The sequence below is a fragment of the Sparus aurata genome, chromosome 16, assembly GCF_900880675.1.
Source record: "Sparus aurata chromosome 16, fSpaAur1.1, whole genome shotgun sequence".
Classification (NCBI taxonomy): Eukaryota; Metazoa; Chordata; class Actinopteri; order Spariformes; family Sparidae; genus Sparus; species Sparus aurata.
The window spans coordinates 1,697,069-1,714,568 of NC_044202.1; the positions used below are offsets into that span (position 1 = coordinate 1,697,069).

A 17,500-nucleotide genomic window follows, 5' to 3' on the forward strand; every position below is an offset into this window, starting at 1 on the left:
GCTATATGCAAATACAATCCGTCTGTTTGTCTTTGTGTGTGTGTGTGTGTGTGTGTGTGTGTGCGTGTGTGTGTGTGTGTGTGTGTGCGTGTGTGTGTCTGTGCATGCGTACACACTTAACGTCGCGCATGACTTGGTTGTTACAGTGACATGTGATGTGTGTGTTCATGTCTCATTTCCTTGTACTCTTGAATGCATTTTTGATGAGTGTTGCACCGTGTGTGTGTGTGTGTGTGTGTGTGTGTGTGTGTGTGTGTGTGAAGCCCATATGTTTGCCATAAAGCATGTGAGTAATTGCTAAAGTGCTTCTCATGTGTGTGTGTGTGTGTGTGTGTGTGTGCGTGTGTGTGCTCTGATCTATAGGCGCCGGCTTGTTTCAGAGGATGTTCGTGGAAATTAAAGAAACGCGAGGAGAGTCGTTTGATTCTCTTCTTCCTGTTTAGCCGAACAAACACGTTAGAGAAGTCAGAGAGATGAAAATAAAGCGAAGGGCAGATGGTGAGGAATAAAAGAATAAAAGAGGAAGAGAAACAGGAGGAGATGAAGCTCAGTGTTGTTCTCTCTAACACCGTCGCTCGGTGGGTTCAGGATGTGCGACCTTGTCCTTCTGTTAGCTGCTTCAGCTGTTTGCTTTAAGTCATATCTAAAATAATAACTGCTCTTCACATCTGTACTTTATCAACACAGTTTACTGTAGTGGCAGGAAGTGAATCAGCTGACTGAAGACGAGCTGATGGACACAAAACTGTCACTCAACCGTCTCACATTTCCTCTACGAGCAGCGGATACGATAACAGATAATCGGCTGACTCTCATGAGCGATACAGATAAAATAACCGATAATAGAAACCAAAATTTTTATGCTTTTTCGTGCACAGCTGAGTGTCAGAGAGGCTCAGACGTAAAGATTAAAGATGGTTTATTTGTGTTGTATTTGTGTGGCTCTTGTCTACGTTGCGCGGCTCTACACAGCCGCAGCAGTTCGCTGTTACGCGACATCAGCGCAAACAAAAGAATCTTGTGTCGTTCCGGCTCGATGGCTGACAAAGATTCTGATTCTGATCCAGAGAACTCCATCAGCAACAAGTGATCTCAGTTGTGAGTCTTTACAAACGGTGGATCTGTGTTTAGTTCATTTGGACTACGTTATGTTTTTTTGACTCACTTCACTCCCACATGTGTTTGTCACGGTCTTAATTTACACAGAATTACGCATTGTGTTCCTCTAACACTCACACATTTGTCCTTTGAACAGACTCGATGTAAAAAATACATCAGTGAAGTTACGAATCTGGAGTTAAAAGTCATTCATGTCGCTTGTCACATGCGTCCGTGTGTCGTTTGTGTCGTCCACTAGAGGGCGACTCAGAGAACAGAACAAACGCGGCGACGTTGGAGGATTTTGTAATAATGTGCTAATATTTAAAACTGTCCTACTTGTTGTGCAAAGACAACAACCAGAGATGAGGATCAGTTAGAAAACACGGGTTTAAAAGTTCCTGTTAGCTTTTCCTGAAACAACACTCGGTAACATTTAGGCTAACAAAAACATTCATATCGATAAAAGGATTCTCAAGTCGAGGTATCAGAATGTAAATATTTTAAGCGATATCCAGCCGCAGACGTCCGCCATTGTTCGTCTGCATCTGCATGTTTCCAGAAAACACCAGTCGGCTTCTCGTACAGACGCACAGGGAAGTGTTTCTGAGGTTTCCTGGGAGTTTGAGTAGCGTTTTCATCTCAACAACCGCTCTGCTCCTGCACGCTCGCTGCCTTTAACGAGGAGGATGCATTTTTTTTGGCTGTTTGGCTAAAATCACGTGTGTGCAATGTGAAATGAGCAGATATCTTTGTGAAGACCTCCAGCAGGGTCCTCACCTCTTCACAGGGCTGCAGGGGGACTTGGTCTTCAGGTTCAGACCTTTGCATCCTCACAGGACCTGAGTGTGTGTGTGCCAGCATGTGTGTGTGTTCTCACCAGGTGTGTGTCCAGGTACACCCTCAGGCTGTCCAGCTCCTGTCTGGGCTGCGTCCAGTTCTCGGTGCTGTCCAGCGCCTCCTGCAGCCACGAGATGAACCCGTCCAACTGCTGCACGAAGCACTGCGGACGAGAGAGGCCGAGAGAGACACACAGAGAGAGAGAGAGAGAGATTTTATAGAAACTGTAATATTAACATGAATCAACGCGGCGGTCCAGACTGGACTCACATCAAAACAACACAGAGGACGGAGAGAGCGAGAGGAAAATAACAAAAGAGGAGTCACAAATGTTCAAACATCAAACCGAGGTGAGGAAGAAATCCAACAGGTAACGGCATGAAACAGAGAGAGAGAGAGACAGAAAGCAACAGATTGGAAAGAGGACGAGAGGATGAGAGGATGAAACAGTGGAGGAGAGAAAAGAGGAGACGAGGGAGCGGCTGGACGGCGTTTCAGAGCCGAGTCCAGATGAATTAATTCAAGGACAGAGAGAGAACAAAAACGAGACCCGCAGGACCAAACAGGTAAACACACATTAGGATAAATACAGAGCGAGAGCAGGAAGAGAGAAAAGGTAGAGCGAGGCAGAGACACAGCCGGGAACATAAAGAGACGATGACCATACAGAGGGATGGAAACAGAAAAGAGAACGTAAAGAAAACTTTTTAAAAAGAAAGAAACAGCTAAAGACACAAATATAATATGAAAAAGGAATAAACGACAGAGGTAAAGGAGGTGGAGATAAAAACACACGAGAGAGAACAGAAAGTAAAAGAGACAAAATGAACAACAGGAAAATAAGATTAAGAGATAAAAAAGAGAGATTCAGAAAGAGATGTCTGTAAAAATGTCAGCAGAGTTGAACATGTGTGTCAGGTTGTCCTTCAAGAGAGCAAACAGACGGACAGAGAAGAAGAAGAAGAAGAAGAGAGGAAGAACAACAGAGGGAGAGAAGAAGAAGCTCGTCAGCTGGTGGAAAGCTACTGCCATCTACTGGCTGAGAGGAGCGTTAACGATGGAGGTGAAGCACCTCCACCTGAAACCGACTCAGAGATAAACCTGAACTCAGAGCAACACATGAGCTGATTTATCACAGCTTCCTGTTGGAAGATCAGAAGAATCCACGTGATACAGAATCTGATCCGGTATTGATTTCTCCCTGTCAGGTCAGGAGAGAGAAGAGAGGAGGAGTTTAAAGCTTCAGTCATGAAGAAGAAGAAGAGGAAGAAGAAGAAGAAGAAGAAGAAGAAGAAGAAGAAGAAGAAGAAGAAAGACGAGTTTAAACTGTCGTTCTTGAAAGGGGAGGTGGACGAGTTGAAGCAGAGAAGCTTTAAACAAAAGAGACGACAAACATTAAAGATAAGAGACGTTTTAAAGGAAACAGCAAAGATCCGACTGTGCCTCCGTCCAGCATCGAGTTCTGTCTTCATGGTCCGGTTTCAAGGTCCGATACGAGATACAGCGTGAGAACACGAAGGTTTAGACTGATGGAAGTTGGATTTTTAAGGTTTGATATCGATCTGTGTGAGTCTGTCCCCTCTACGTTCTTCGTGCTTAATTCCAGAGACATGATCAGGTTAATTTGTGAGGTTGTCATCGACTATAATCTACAGGATCTGTTTGCTGCCCGGATGATAAGAGGAAAGGTTTCACCGGAACGTGTCTGAAAAAGGCTCATTTTTGTACAAGAAAAATCTACCAGCTTGAGTTTTCAGAAAGATTTCAGTCGAGCTGAAAGGAAACTAAATCGATTTATGGGAAACAGGAAGTGGAAATCAGTACAATGAAACACCACCTCTGTCTTTATCAAAAGGTGCCTGGTCGGGATCGTAGGACGGGTCGGCCGCCGTCGTTACACACAGCAGCTTTAAATCAAATATGTCGTGTTTCTAGACGTCATACCGACAAGAAGTCCAACAAGAATCTCAAGAATGTGTCCACAAATTTCAAAATGTTGAAAAGAAGACAAAGAAGAAGAAGAAGAAGAAGAAGATGAGGAGGAGAAACGTGTTGAAGAGGAGACAAAGAAGAACCTTTTTTTATGAATTTTAAATGAAAAGCAGGTTCAGATTTATCCTCTCCTGTATGTTCTCCAGCAGTCGGTTGTGTCTGTCTGCAGCTCTGCTCGCTTCCTCTGAGAGAAGCTTCCACCATCAGAACCACACAAAGGTCAGCGTGGAGCCGAGACCCGAACGAGACGATCCGGCACCGCAGAGCAGCACAAAGAGACGCAGCGAGCGAGAAACACGAGCGGCATTTACATAAAAAACCAGAGACGAAGGAGGCGACGTGAGCTCCTGAATTCATTCTCTGCAGTCAGACCTCAAACATCCCGTCTGAATAACAAGTGTAACTGTGACTGCAGATCATCAGCGAGACGCTTCTAATATTTTATACATCCGCCGCCGTTGTTTTCGTATCTATCACTGAGAGCTATCTCCAAAACTAATGGCGGAGTGAAGGAGGCCGCGGCGAGGAGCTAAATCTGATGGAAATTACTTTACCACATGTGTGCATCCATGCTTACACCTCGCCTACAAATCGCTGGATCCAATCTGTGTGTGTGTGTGTGTGTGTGTGTGTGTGTGTGTGTGTCTGTAATGATCAGGTGTGTGTGTGTGTGTGTGTTTGTGCACCGTATAGACGTCGATAGCGTCGACATGTGTGTGAGATACAAACCTTGAACGATTGAGCGGCGGTATGTTAATCACAACCGTGAACCTTAAAAAAAATAAATATAAAAAAAAACACATCGATACGACGCCGTCCATCTCTCCAACGCGTGTTATGAAGGAGAGATGGAAATCAAAAGTATTGATGAGAGGAGAGGACGAGATGAAGAGGAAGAGGGGGAGTGTAGGAGGAAAGGAAAGAGGACGAGGAAGAGTGGTGGAGCGTAGGGAGAAGTGGAAGAGAAAAGGAAAGGAAATGGGGATAGGAAGAGGAGGAGTGGAGAAGCGAAGGAGGAAGAGGGGGGAGCGTAGGAAGGAGAGGAAGTGGGAGAGTGTAGGAGGAAAGGAAAGGAAAGAGGAGGAGGAAAAGGAAGAGTGGGGAGTGTAGGAGGAAGAGGAAGTGGGGAGTGTAGGAGGAAGAGGAAAGGAAAGAGGAGGAGGAAGAGGAAGAGTGGGGAGTGTAGGAGGAAGGGGAAAGGAAAGAGGAAGAGGAAGAGTGGGGGAGTGTAGGAGGAAGAGGAAGCGGGGGAGTGTAGGAGGAAGAGGAAAGGAAAGAGGATGAGGAAGAGGAAGAGTGGGGAGGTAGGAGGAAGAGGAAGTGTGAGAGTGTAGGAGGAAAGGAAAGGAAAGAGGAGGAGGAAAAGGAAGAGTGGGGGAGCGTAGGAGGAAGAGGAAGCGGGGAAGTGTAGGAGGAAGAGGAAAGGAAAGAGGACGAGGAAGAGGAAGAGTGGGCGAGGTAGGAGGAAGAGGAAGCGGGGGAGTGTAGGAGGAAGAGGAAAGGAAAGAGGACGAGGAAGAGGAAGAGTGGGGGAGCGTAGGAGGAAGAGGAAGTGGGAGAGTGTAGGAGGAAAGGAAAGGAAAGAGGATGAGGAAGAGGAAGAGTGGGGGAGAGTAGGAAGGAGAGGAAGCGGGAGAGTGTAGGAGGAAGAGGAAAGAAAAGAGGAAGAGTGGGGGAGCGTAGGGAGAAGTGGAAGAGAAAAGGAAAGGAAATGGGGATAGGAAGAGGAAGAGTGGAGGAGCGTAGGAGGAAGAGGAAGAGGGGGAGGAAGAGTGGGGAGTGTAGGAAGAAGAGGAAGAGAAAAGGAAAGGAAAGAAGGAAAAGAAGAGGAAGAGGAAAGGAAAGGACATGAGAAAAGAGAAACATGGTGAATAAAAGGAGATGAATATGAAGAACACAAAGAAAAGAGAGAAGAGAAATGTGGTGAATATGAGAAGAAGAAGAAGAAGAAGAAGATGAGGAGGAAGAGGAAGAGGAACAGTGTGGGAGCGTAGGAGGAAGAGGAAAGGAAAGAAGGAAAAGAAGGGGAAGAGTGGGAAAAGATGGAGCGTAGGACGAAGAGGAAGAGTAAAGGAAAAGACATGAGAAAAGAGAAATGTGGTGAATAAGAGAAGAAGAAGAAGAAGGAGAAGAAGAAGGAGAGGTGGAGGAAAAAGAAGAGGAAGAGGAACAGTGTGGGAGCGTAGGAGGAAGAGGAAAGGAAAGAAGGAAAAGAAGGGGAAGAGTGGGAAAAGATGGAGCGTAGGACGAAGAGGAAGAGTAAAGGAAAAGACATGAGAAAAGAGAAATGTGGTGAATAAGAGAAGAAGAAGAAGAAGAAGAAGGAGAAGAAGAAGGAGAGGCGGAGGAAAAAGAGGAGGAAGAGGATGCAGGCGTGGACCTCAGCGGAGGGAGTGGCGTTGGTTTGGATATCGACCAGCATGCACTGGGCTGCTTACGGCTGCTTTGATGTCTCTAAACCAGTGATGCTCCTGAGGGGCAGAACGGCCTGCTGGGAGCTGAGACGCCTGATCTGATCCTCTGCCGCCTGGATAACTGCTCTGATATCTGCTTCATCTCTTCCTCCTGTGGCTCCGCTCTCCACCGCCGGATAATTACCGTTCAGCTGACGGCGCTTTCTGAAGGACGACGCTGATAGATTCAGACTCAAACTCCCGACAGGCCGCGCTCGGCTCCCATGATTAATACGTTACAGGCAATAGGTCGGATTCTTTAACGCGCCCAGAGATCGAGACAAACAAACCGTACGACTGCTGCTGGACCGAAGAGAGTCCGTGCAGATTTATAGAGTCTTGATCTTCATATCGAAGGCTTTTAACTGAAAACGGAAAAGAAACGACGACACACAGAAACAAACTTTACACAAAGCGTCGATCATGAACGTATCTTATTCTGCTTGTATGATGAGGTTTAAAACAGCGGAACGTGTCCTGAGCAGCGGAGCGGAGGAGGATGCCTGTTTTTATAAATATTACATTAAAAAAGACCTCACATATTCCTTCACACGGGAGAGAAACAGCCGCGCTAACATAGTTATTATGCTAACGCTCAGCTGCGAGCGCGCTGCGGGCTGACAGGTTCTGTTGGTTCTGGATGATTGAGGCTCCGGTTCAACAACAGTTCAGCACCTGGTGAAGGTAACGACCGGGAGGAAATTTAAAACCATCCATTTTCGTTTGCAGGGCGGCACAAACATTTTTTGGGGGGGATTGAGGTGAGACGGCTAATTTTCCACAGCGGGTTAAGTTATTAGTGTGACGACGTGAACGTGTCACGCTGAGAATTTAACACTGCTGGACCGAAATTAAAGAACTGGAGGGGACGAGAGTTTGATTAGAAATTCATTAAAATCATTTTTTTAATAGAAAACATGGAAACGAAACCGGAGCAGTTGAGTTTTGGGTTAAAATCTGGACGCGACAGGACTGCAGCCGCTCCGCCGCTCGCCAGCGCCGCGGACACGTTCACACCTCCTGCTTTCATTTTCCTTTTATTTATTTATTATTTCCGAACTTGAACTTTCTGTCAGTGAACATTTGAAGCGCCGAGAGGAGGAAGAAGAAGAAAAGACCGTCCGTCACACCTGAACACACCTGACTGAGCCCCTGAGATCGTCCCTGAGAGACCCCTCCACCACCAGCTGTCTGTTGCCGTGGGGATAAACTCATCTTCACCTGTACGATGTTAATGTAATCAAACACACACACACACACACACACACACAGAGCCTCTGATTTTACTCTCTTGATTGTATTTTCAGTGCATCATGTGACAGAAAGTCAAAAATCTACATTTTAAAGGTTTATTCCGCTCGTTTACAAAGAGCTCTCGACAGGTTTCAGCGTCCTGAGTCTTTAAACTTCAACAGAAATCCTCCAAAAATGTAACAGTGCAAGAAAATATAAACCTGCTGCAGATAACTGCATATAAACAACGACATTTACTGATTAAAACATCTTAAAAATGATCTTTGTTGAATATTTAGTTGTAGTATTCAAAACACAAACCCAATTTGGTGCGGTTTCATTCGTTCACCTGTCGCTAAATCTTCAAACGATGAGTCAGAGAACGTTTCTGTCTGAAACACGACGGATAACGTGTTGAACACTGACGACAGCTCTCGTGACGCTTCCTCACAACCTCATCAGAGTTTTTGTTGCTGTGATTGAGAAACAGCAGCAGCAGGAATTACAAACCTGCTGTGAGTTTAACTGCAGCGTGAAAATGTGCTAAACAAAGTTTATACACCTGAAAATGGAGCTGGAAGTTAACTTGACAAACGAAGAGAGAATCTGAGTCTTTTTCTTGTGTTTTTGCATGAAAAAATGTCACTTTCTGGATCAGTTAATAACAGGTTCAATACATAAATATTGTATTTTTACCACCTTATAAAACTCTGATTAATAAACACACTGAAGCTTTATTTAACAAAGCGATGTTGGGATACGTTGAGGAATCATCGCTGATACTCTCGCTAGTCGTCATCTGGAAGATGAGTCAGCTAAATCTATTATTTTACATTTATACACATATTTAAATTATATATTCTGTCACACAGAACCTTGTAATTAAACGTCACGATAAACTGTTGCTAATGTTCATAACGCTGGTCAGCTGTTGTGTGCAAGATTTATTTTTGTGTTTGCTACTCGATGATGAAAATACTAAAAAATATTGTTTTATTCAGTAAGTTGTTCATATTCATGACAAACGGTGCAAAGTTCCAACATGTCAGCAGCATCTAAAATGTTTTTCACTTGAAGACTTTAATATTAAAGGTTTTCACAACATCTGCGACGTGTTTCAGACGATGTTGAACCTTCAATTTCATCTGTTTTCTTACTTTTAACATAAATTATTATATTATTATTATATTGAGGTTTTATTTTCTCATGAGTGAAGATGCTTTTTGTTCTCTCGTTTACAGTCGTGGTCACAAACTCTCTCCACCTCCCTGCAGACGAGCGTGTGATTTATTTAGCAAAAACAGACAAAAGAAGATTTCACGAGGGAATTATTTGGCGGAATTATCTTTATCGTATTACGGCCAAAACCGAAACGTATCTGTGTGCTAAAACAAACACCTGTTTATTTACAAGAGATATTAACGTGATCTAAACAGAACCTCCCTGTTTTTTTCCCTGCTAGAAACATCTGGCGGGCCGAACAGAACCGGATGGACCAACTTTGTGCAGAGTAACAGAAATAAAATCATGTTTTTGTTATTATTTTAAAGCTTTGAGCACCAAAAATGTAAATCTGTTCCCGTCCATCACACTGAGGTCGTGATTCATGATGACCCGGACAAATGAAACCAAAACCTTCAAAGAATACTTCAGTTATTTTGTTTGTTTCTGTCTTTGGTTCTGTTTTGAACGCTCGACAGTAAACTGGGACCAGAACTGACCCACAGAACAATAAAAATGTTTTTTATGTAAAGACTTTAATATTAAAGATTTTTACAACATCTGCGTCGTGTTTCAGACGATGTTGAACCTTCAATGTCAGCTGTTTTCTGACTTTTAACATAAATCAGACTCTTATTTTACTTATTTTATACGAGTGTTGTTTTTAAATCCTCTCAGCTGTCAGTAGAAACAAGAGTTCGCCGACTTTGTCCATAAAAATCACGTAAAATCTGCCGACAGTTACTTTCTCCTCAACCTGTTTATCTATAGAACCAGAGAAGAAGAGAACTCCCTCCTCCTCCTCCTCCTCCTCCTCCTCCTCCTCCTCCTCCTCTCTCTTATTTTCCTATCCCCTTTCCTGTCGGTGGGCGTCCCTGCCTCCCCGCCGGGCCAATCAGACAAGTGTTGATCTGAGTCTGTTGTCTGTCTGTCTCCCACTGCTCTCAGATAGGCCGGCGTGCCGCAGCGCCGCCAAACACACAGACACCTCACACTGAGGACGCCGCCGCCGGCCCAGACGGCACATACAATGTGATCACATGACGCGTAGGACACTTATCTGACTGATGGACTGTTTCTGCGTCTGCCTCTCTTTAGTTTTTTGTTTTGTTTTGCAGGAAATCTCGCTGCGCTTCAGGAGCCGCGTCCCACACAGCGCAATTAAGGAGGCTGGTGCGTATGTATATTTCCTGCGTCGACTCTCGTAAACTTTTTCAGGTTAACGAGCCGGAAAGAAGGGCGCGACGTGGATGCAGATGATGTGAGCGACGTTAGAAAGATGATGAGGAGGAGGTCGAGGTCGAGACAGCAGCGTCCAGACGGTCAAAAGGGAGAGAAGAGAAGAAGAAGAAGAAGAAGAAGAAGAAGAAGTCTGGGATAGAATATTCATGTCCGACAGCAAAGACGGCGAAGAGAAGGAGGTGAAGGTCGAACGAGGGGAAAGTTCAAACAAGAAATAATTTAATTACATTCACAAACAAAGTAGAGAAGTTCAACTCAACGTTAACGAGCTCTGACGAGTCAGCTGAGCCTCGAGTGACATCACGCTCGTTTACAGACTTCCTGACACGAGATGACGACGTCCCCGTTCTTAACCAACAACACCGAGCTCTGATTGGCTCCCGGTGCAACAAGAGCTCAACAGCGAAAAGTGAAATATAGATATTGTGTTAATAATACAGTGAAACAGACTTCTGGCCTTGATTTCTCTTATTCATCGTTTTATCAGGTTTTATTTCTCAATGAGTGAAGATGATTTTTGTTCTCTCGTTTACAGTCGCGGTCACAAACGACTTCACCTCCCTGCAGACGAGCGTGGAGCCTCGTCAGCGTGATTTATTTAGCAAAAACAGACAAAACACAAAGTAAATAAAGTTTAAGAAGATTTCAGAAGGGAATTATTTGGCGGAATTATCTTTATCGTATTACGGCCAAAACCGAAACAAACACCTGCTGTGCTGTTAAGATCCAAAATGATCCCTTCATTGACTTCATTGTCACAAAAAATGGTTAACGTATATTTACAAGAAATATTCACGTGATCTAAACAGAACCTCCCCTTTTTTTTCCCCCCTGCTAGAAACATCTGGCTTGTTATTTACTGAACCGGATTGACCACCAAAAATGTAAATCTGTTCCCGTCCATCACTCTGAGGTCGTGATTCATGATGACCCGGACAAATCAAACCAAAACCTTCAAAGAATACTTCAGTTATTTTGTTTGTTTCTGTCTTTGGTTCTGTTTTGAACGCTCGACAGTAAACTGGGACCAGAACTGACCCACAGAACAATAAAAAGATAACTCTACTTTTATTCTACCAACTAAAACAAACAGTTAACTCCAGTTCAGGCTCGGTTTCTCCCTGTAGAGAACACACCGGCCCGGTCCGACCCGTCCTGATCTCTCTCCTCACATATACGAGATTCTATTAAATTCTGCTCGGTTCTGTTTCACTTAAATCACCCCCGACAAACAAACAAACAAACAGAAGCAGGTCCTTCTCCCCCGAGGAGAGGGACTTCCTGGACCGGCTCTGATCCAGGATCTGATTCACAGTGTTCTGCTCCCCGGCCCGGTTCTGTTTTGATTCTGTGTTCAGCAGAGAGTCTCAGCGGAGCGGCAGAATGTCGCCCTCCACACTGAAACTCTCCTTCTCCTCTCTTCACTTCCTCAATTAGGCGGCTCATCCATCGCCATGATTACATGCTGCTAATTAAGCAGCTAATCAGCTAATTACCCAGGAGCAGAGAGGAACGACGAGTGTGTGTGTGTGTGTGTGTGTGTGTGTGTGTGTGTGTGTGTGTGTGTGTGTGTGTGGTTAACACAAGGTGACATGTGAGGCGCAGCCGAGCGTCCTCGCAGCACCAACATGTTTTATTTCACAGATTTCGGAGGAGTTCTGTCGACGCCTGTTTATAAATGTGGGTTTATTTCTTGGATTATTCTAAAATACAGAATTTAAAGTCGCGTTTCTTCACCTCAGATGTTCCGTATACGTCGATCTGCATCCGTTCTCACCAACACCAGACGCAGTAGTTTACATGTCGGGGTTGTTCTGGGTCTCACATGAACCGGCTTCTCTTTTTTTTTTTTTTTTTAGACGTGAACACAGAAGAGAAACACCGAGTGCCAGAGGGGGTCTGAATGATTCAGAGGAAGCGGCGCAGGGCCCTGAACGTGCCGGGGATTACAGATACTTATTGTGTCTGAGGCGTTCAGGGGCACGCCACGAGGGCGGGAGCAGAGTTTCTACCAGCACTAATCAGACGCTGCTTTTACAGAAGGAAGCAGGAGATTTTAGAGGTTTTACTGCAAAACATCACGTCTGATTTTACAGCTGAGGACTAAAAATGACTAATTATGATGTGAGGTGACGTGGGGGTAGAGACTGAGATCCAGCTTTTATTTGAAGCAGGCCAGTTACAGGAAATGTATTGTTGGGTGAGTTTAGCAGCGCTAGCATTCATCCAAAATGATACGGATTTCAACTCTCCTCCATCAGCTTCCGGGTCGGGGAAGTCCCGACGCGACGATTACCGAGTGCGGTTAGAAATGCTCAATTCCGTTCTTTTCCCTGTCCGCTCTTGATAATAACTGTTATAAACTGGCAGGTAAGACACATATGAACTTTGATTGCTTTTCCATGGAGTCATAATCATACATTTTCATCCATGAGCCGCGGAACTCTACTGCACTCGGTAATCGACTCGTCGGGACTTCCCGTCAGCAGGAAGCTGCTGCAGAAGAGTGGTAAATTTAGTCAGCTTTTCAGTAGAAATCCAGCTAAGCTAGCGGAGGTTAGATGCCCCGGACTATGTGCTGAGACCCTATTTGTACTGTTGCTGAAGTTTGGTGCTGTTCTGAGCATTATTTGTGGCTTTTTGGTGGCGGTTTATATTTGGATCCATTTACTGCAGTGTATTGTTGTCGTGCGGTCGTTTCTGAGGTTGATAAAACTCCGTAAATTAGCGGTCTGCTAACTTGATTTCTGGAGAGGGAGTCTAACACAGTTTCATGGTGTGTTAGACCATGGATTAAACTTACACTGGAATATCCCTTTAAGAAAACAGAAAGTCCGGATGCAACGTGCTGACATTTTAATTTGAGAGACGTTCCTGGATTCTTATTTTCTGCACCAGAATTTTATATGAAATACTTTTAATCCAAAGGAAAGAAAGTAGAATAATTCAACTCAACTCAACATCGCAGATTTCACAAAATGCCGATGTCTTTCCGGACAAAACAGGAAGTCTTAATTGAAATTTTCTTAATATTTTCCTTTCTCTTCGTACGCTCCACTTCTCTCTTCATCTCTCGACGCCGAGGACGAATACTGATGACTGATATTCATCAGATTTGACAAAGCGAAGCAGAGCGACGGTTAAAACGGGGACGAGATGGTGAAAAGTTTCGATGTCACCGCAACATCGTCTATAAATTCTTCCCGCTGGTTTAAAAACGAGCCTCATGGAAACCCACAAATTCCTGCGAAGATCCCGAAGATCAGACACATTCTCCACGTGGACGTCTGTTTCGTCCGACCGCCTTAAAAAGGATCAAAATATTTCCACAGCCGAGCGAGCCGGGGACAGCTCTGACATTTAATCAGTCAAATCATCGTCAATTCTGAATATTAATGTGGACGATCTGATTTGAATTCGGGGACTGTGGAGGACAGTTTGATGAGGAGGGGGATCAAACTCACGACCTTCCGGGTCACTGATCCGCAGATCCAAGGACGCCCCCCCACACACGGGCCGGGCCTTTAATTCACAGATTGATCCTCGCTGATAATCTTTTTACAGCGCTGTGATTCCGCCTGAGAGCTCCTGACCCGGCTGACGGCAGATAAGACGGACGTCCTGAACTTCATTGATCCCCGAGGGGACGCTGGGACGCGACGGCAGCAAAGTAAAATGTTGCCGGGGGAGTAAAAGGTGCTCGGAATTAGAATATTAAGGCGATAAAAGAGAGGGAGTGAAATAAACGTGAATAAAATAAAACAATAAAAAATATTAGGGGGAGGCGGCGGAGCTTCTTTATAGCGCTAATTAAACGAGCAGCCACGAGGAGAACGAATCCCCAGAGCTATTGACATTTCGCCATATTCAATATGACAGATATGACTGATTAGTTCACCGGGCAGCCTCATCAATAATCCGCCTGCCAATCAAACGTGACCTTTAGAAGTGAGGTGATGAATTAACGGGGCCACGGGACGATCCGATACCGGCGCTCCAATCCATCAAGGCGGCTGCAGCGAGCGGGAGGAGACGGGTCGGCGTGTTGTGGTGATTTGGGTTTCGACTTGTTGTCGTTCGTCTGACGGTTCTGCTGCAGGAACGTGAAAAGGCCCGGAAGTCCAGTTACTGAGTTTCAAGTGATGTAATGCAACTTCTGACGGCCATATTGGCGTTCGTAGGCGGAGCTTAAGGCGGCAGGTTGGGATCCAACATAATTAACAAGTTATCAAAGTCCACCAATAACTAATATTTGGTAGCAACTAACAATTATTTTCACTGTTTATTATTTTCTCGATCAATCAATTAGTTGACGTTCTCAAAATAATCACACGATTATCAGAATAGCCCGTGATTACTTCCGTAGTAGCCGATCAATACAGTCCTTCCATCCCACTACATCTTTTCTGTAACCAATCAGAAAGTGATGCCGGTGAGACAACAGACGCAGCTGAATCAGAACCAAAGCTGCACATTTATTTATAGACAATCGGACCGAAAGATGAAGATTCTGATCATCAGTCAAAGGCTGATAATTGATCTTTCCCGAGTACAAAGTCTGGTACTCGAATCGCAGACAAACATGACGTGTCGTACATTTCTGAGGGCTTGTTGTTTGTTTTAGAGACAGAACTGAAGTTAAGAACACAGAAAGTTATGAAATGAAAAGAACCTTCTGGGAAACCCAACAGAGAGACATTAAAACAAGAACTCAGACGGACGGACGTGTAGAAGTAAAAACACAAACCTCCATCTTCCTCCAGACGTCAGGGTCTCTGTCCTGACTCTGGACGTCCTCCAGCAGCTGCTGCACCAGCGACGCGCCTCCTCGTCCGTCCACCAGGGGCGCCATCAGCTGCGGGCGGCGGACCTCCGCTGACCTCCGACCCTCCTCGTCTTCGGACTGCAGGTCGCTTAAAGGACCGGACTCGATGCTTCCGTCCAGCGAGGACGGAGCGATGTCGCTGGAGGAGGACGGGCTGAAGCGGCTGAGGAGGTTTCGTCTGTAGGGAAGCTGAAGGAGAGAAAACGTCACAGAATTAAATCTGGATCAACAAAATCACTCGAGTCAAACACACCAAGAGATTAAAAAAGAATCGTACCAGAGAAGGAACGTCGTCTCCGCTCTCGCCTACGTCCCAGTCGGTGTTGAGCTCCGTCAGTTCCCAGTCGTCCACATCCTGCAGAGCCTCCTGGGTCGAGTCACAGCTGCCGGGTCTCTGCAGCCAGAAGTTACACAGAACATTTAGTGGTCGACTTCTTGTTCCTTCATCTTTATATTTACACACCAACTATATAACTGACCAGCGGGACGGACTGAGCCAGACTCTCCAGCTTCATAGCGAGCATCTCCGTCTTACGGAGCTGAGCAGGGAGGGCCAGGAACTCTTCGGACCCGTACCAGTGCTCCTTGTCCGGGCTGGCTTTGGATGACACCTGGGGTCCCTGCAGGAGGAGAGGAGGACGTGAACATTTCATATTCCACTTTCTGATTCAAGACAGAACAAAATGCACCACGATTTAAAGTTATTAAACTTCGATGCAAAAGGATAAAAAACGATACTGGATGCTTCTCAGCGGATCAGGTCTTTGTTTGTTTCGGTTTCACAAGAGTTCACACAAACTTTTAACCATCCTTCACACTCTCCTCCTCAACTCAGCTCACCTTCTGCCCCTGCCGCTTCACAATCCAGACCGCCGTCTTGCCGCGAGGCGGTCGGGGGTCTGACTCCTCTCCGGACGCCTCCAGGTCTGAGGAGAGGAACTGCTCCCTCATGGGGGAGGGCAACGAGGAGTCAGAGTCCCCCTCGCTGTGTGCATGTGTCTCCCTCTGCGTCCTCTCCATTTGTTTGGATATTTCACCCTGAGACGGCGGCTCCTGGAGAGGCGGGGGGGCCTGGGTGGTCAGTCTGGCCCCAGACGAGCTCCTCTGGTCGGTCGGCGGTCTCTTTACGCTCCCCTGCAGGCGTCTGGAGCTCACGTGGTTTCTCTGGAGGTTGCGTCCGTTCATGACCTGAAGTTAAAAAAGACAGAAATAGATTAAAGACACAACGTGGGAAAAAAGTTAAAGCTTCCTCTACATGAAAGTAAAAAAGGGACGAACCTGCAGACTCTCGTAGGACTGCGAGACGTTTTCTGGATAAACTGAGTCCAGCTCCAACCAGAACTTGGAGCGGTCTGGAGGATCCATGAGCGAGGGGGTGCTCCGACTCAGCTCGGCCTGGTGCTGGAGCCCCGAGACCAGGCTCACCTTCCCCGGACCTCCCCTGGAGTCGTCCAGCCCGGTTCCTCCGTCTGAGAACAGAGCGGCTCTCTTGGGAAGTGACGGCTGAGTGGGCGACACCTCGGTGCTGTGACTCACGCCCTGCAGGGGGCGCTTTGCACTCTCACTGTGGATGGGCACGCCACATTGCATTGTGGGTAATATAGAAGGAGAATAGTTGTGGTTGGTTGAGTCAGCGGGCTCGGTGAGTTCAGGTAAGCTGTTGTGGAGTTTGTGGTTGGAGAGGCGCTCTCCGCTCTCCTCTGCCTCCGGTTCCAGATTGGAGGCTTGGGTTTGCTCCAGGTCCTGGGAGGGCTCCTCGCCGTCGGGCTCAGCGACCCGGGCCTCGGGCTCGTCACCGGGGCTGTAGTCACTCAACTCAAAGGCGGTGATGCCACAGTCTAAAGAGAAGTAGTCCTGGCTGCAGCGGATGGTCAGCTGACCGCAGTCGTCCACCTCCGTCAGAGCGTCCAGGCGAGTCTGGAGCCGAAGAAATGATCAGGTTAGCGTACGGTGAACGTTAAAGGTCCAAATGAAAGAGAAGCAACGAAGCAACACCTGACAAAAAGGCAGTGGCGTGCACAGACTTTTTGAAGGGCAGGGGCGAAAAGAAGGGCACTTTAGCGCGTGTTTTGACTCCCAAGAGGGCACTTTAGCACACGTTTTACAACAATTGGGCCCCCCTGCCCCCCTTTGTGCACAGCACTGCAAAAAGGTGTTTTTATTGTGCGTGTCGTACCTGGTGCTGGTCCTCGGTGAACGCCTGCAGGATGTCGGTCTGCCGGGTGAAGTTTCCGTTGGAGTCCTGCAGGCCCTGCAGCAGACGCTCCTTCAGAACCAGAACTGAGACTCTGAGCTGGTGCCACAGCAGCTGCACCGTCCTGAAACACACCAGACACGACAACATACAGTTATTTAATAATAATGATAATAAATCAATTGATTCACAGTCCCAGATTTTATTCATTTTGATTTAATGAGAAGCAGTTTGATGTTTCTTTAAAGCTTCAGAAACAATCCAAACATTACGTCTAGAACTTAAAGCCCGTCTGATGTCATCTTGTGAGAACTCACCTGATGTCGACGATGATGTTGACGGAGTAGGACAGGAGCTTCAGGGAGAACTCGGTCTCCAGCAGGGCGTGAATCTGCTCCACAT

General features: G+C 46.2%; 1 protein-coding gene across 1 annotated transcript in view; it reads right to left on the reverse strand.

The window, feature by feature from the left end:
- The window catches only part of akap6 (A kinase (PRKA) anchor protein 6), a 154,280-nt gene that overhangs the window by 70,638 nt on the left and 66,142 nt on the right, over positions 1–17,500 (reverse strand). The window contains exons 4-11 of the mRNA XM_030391783.1: positions 17,416–17,500; positions 17,081–17,222; positions 16,183–16,821; positions 15,745–16,092; positions 15,384–15,524; positions 15,182–15,298; positions 14,827–15,093; positions 1,979–2,101 (exon numbers count right to left, since the gene is read on the reverse strand). The exon at positions 17,416–17,500 is cut by the window's right edge and continues 25 nt beyond it. Coding sequence (XP_030247643.1) covers positions 1,979–2,101; positions 14,827–15,093; positions 15,182–15,298; positions 15,384–15,524; positions 15,745–16,092; positions 16,183–16,821; positions 17,081–17,222; positions 17,416–17,500 — 1,862 coding nt within the window. The remainder of the gene's footprint in view (positions 1–1,978; positions 2,102–14,826; positions 15,094–15,181; positions 15,299–15,383; positions 15,525–15,744; positions 16,093–16,182; positions 16,822–17,080; positions 17,223–17,415) is intronic.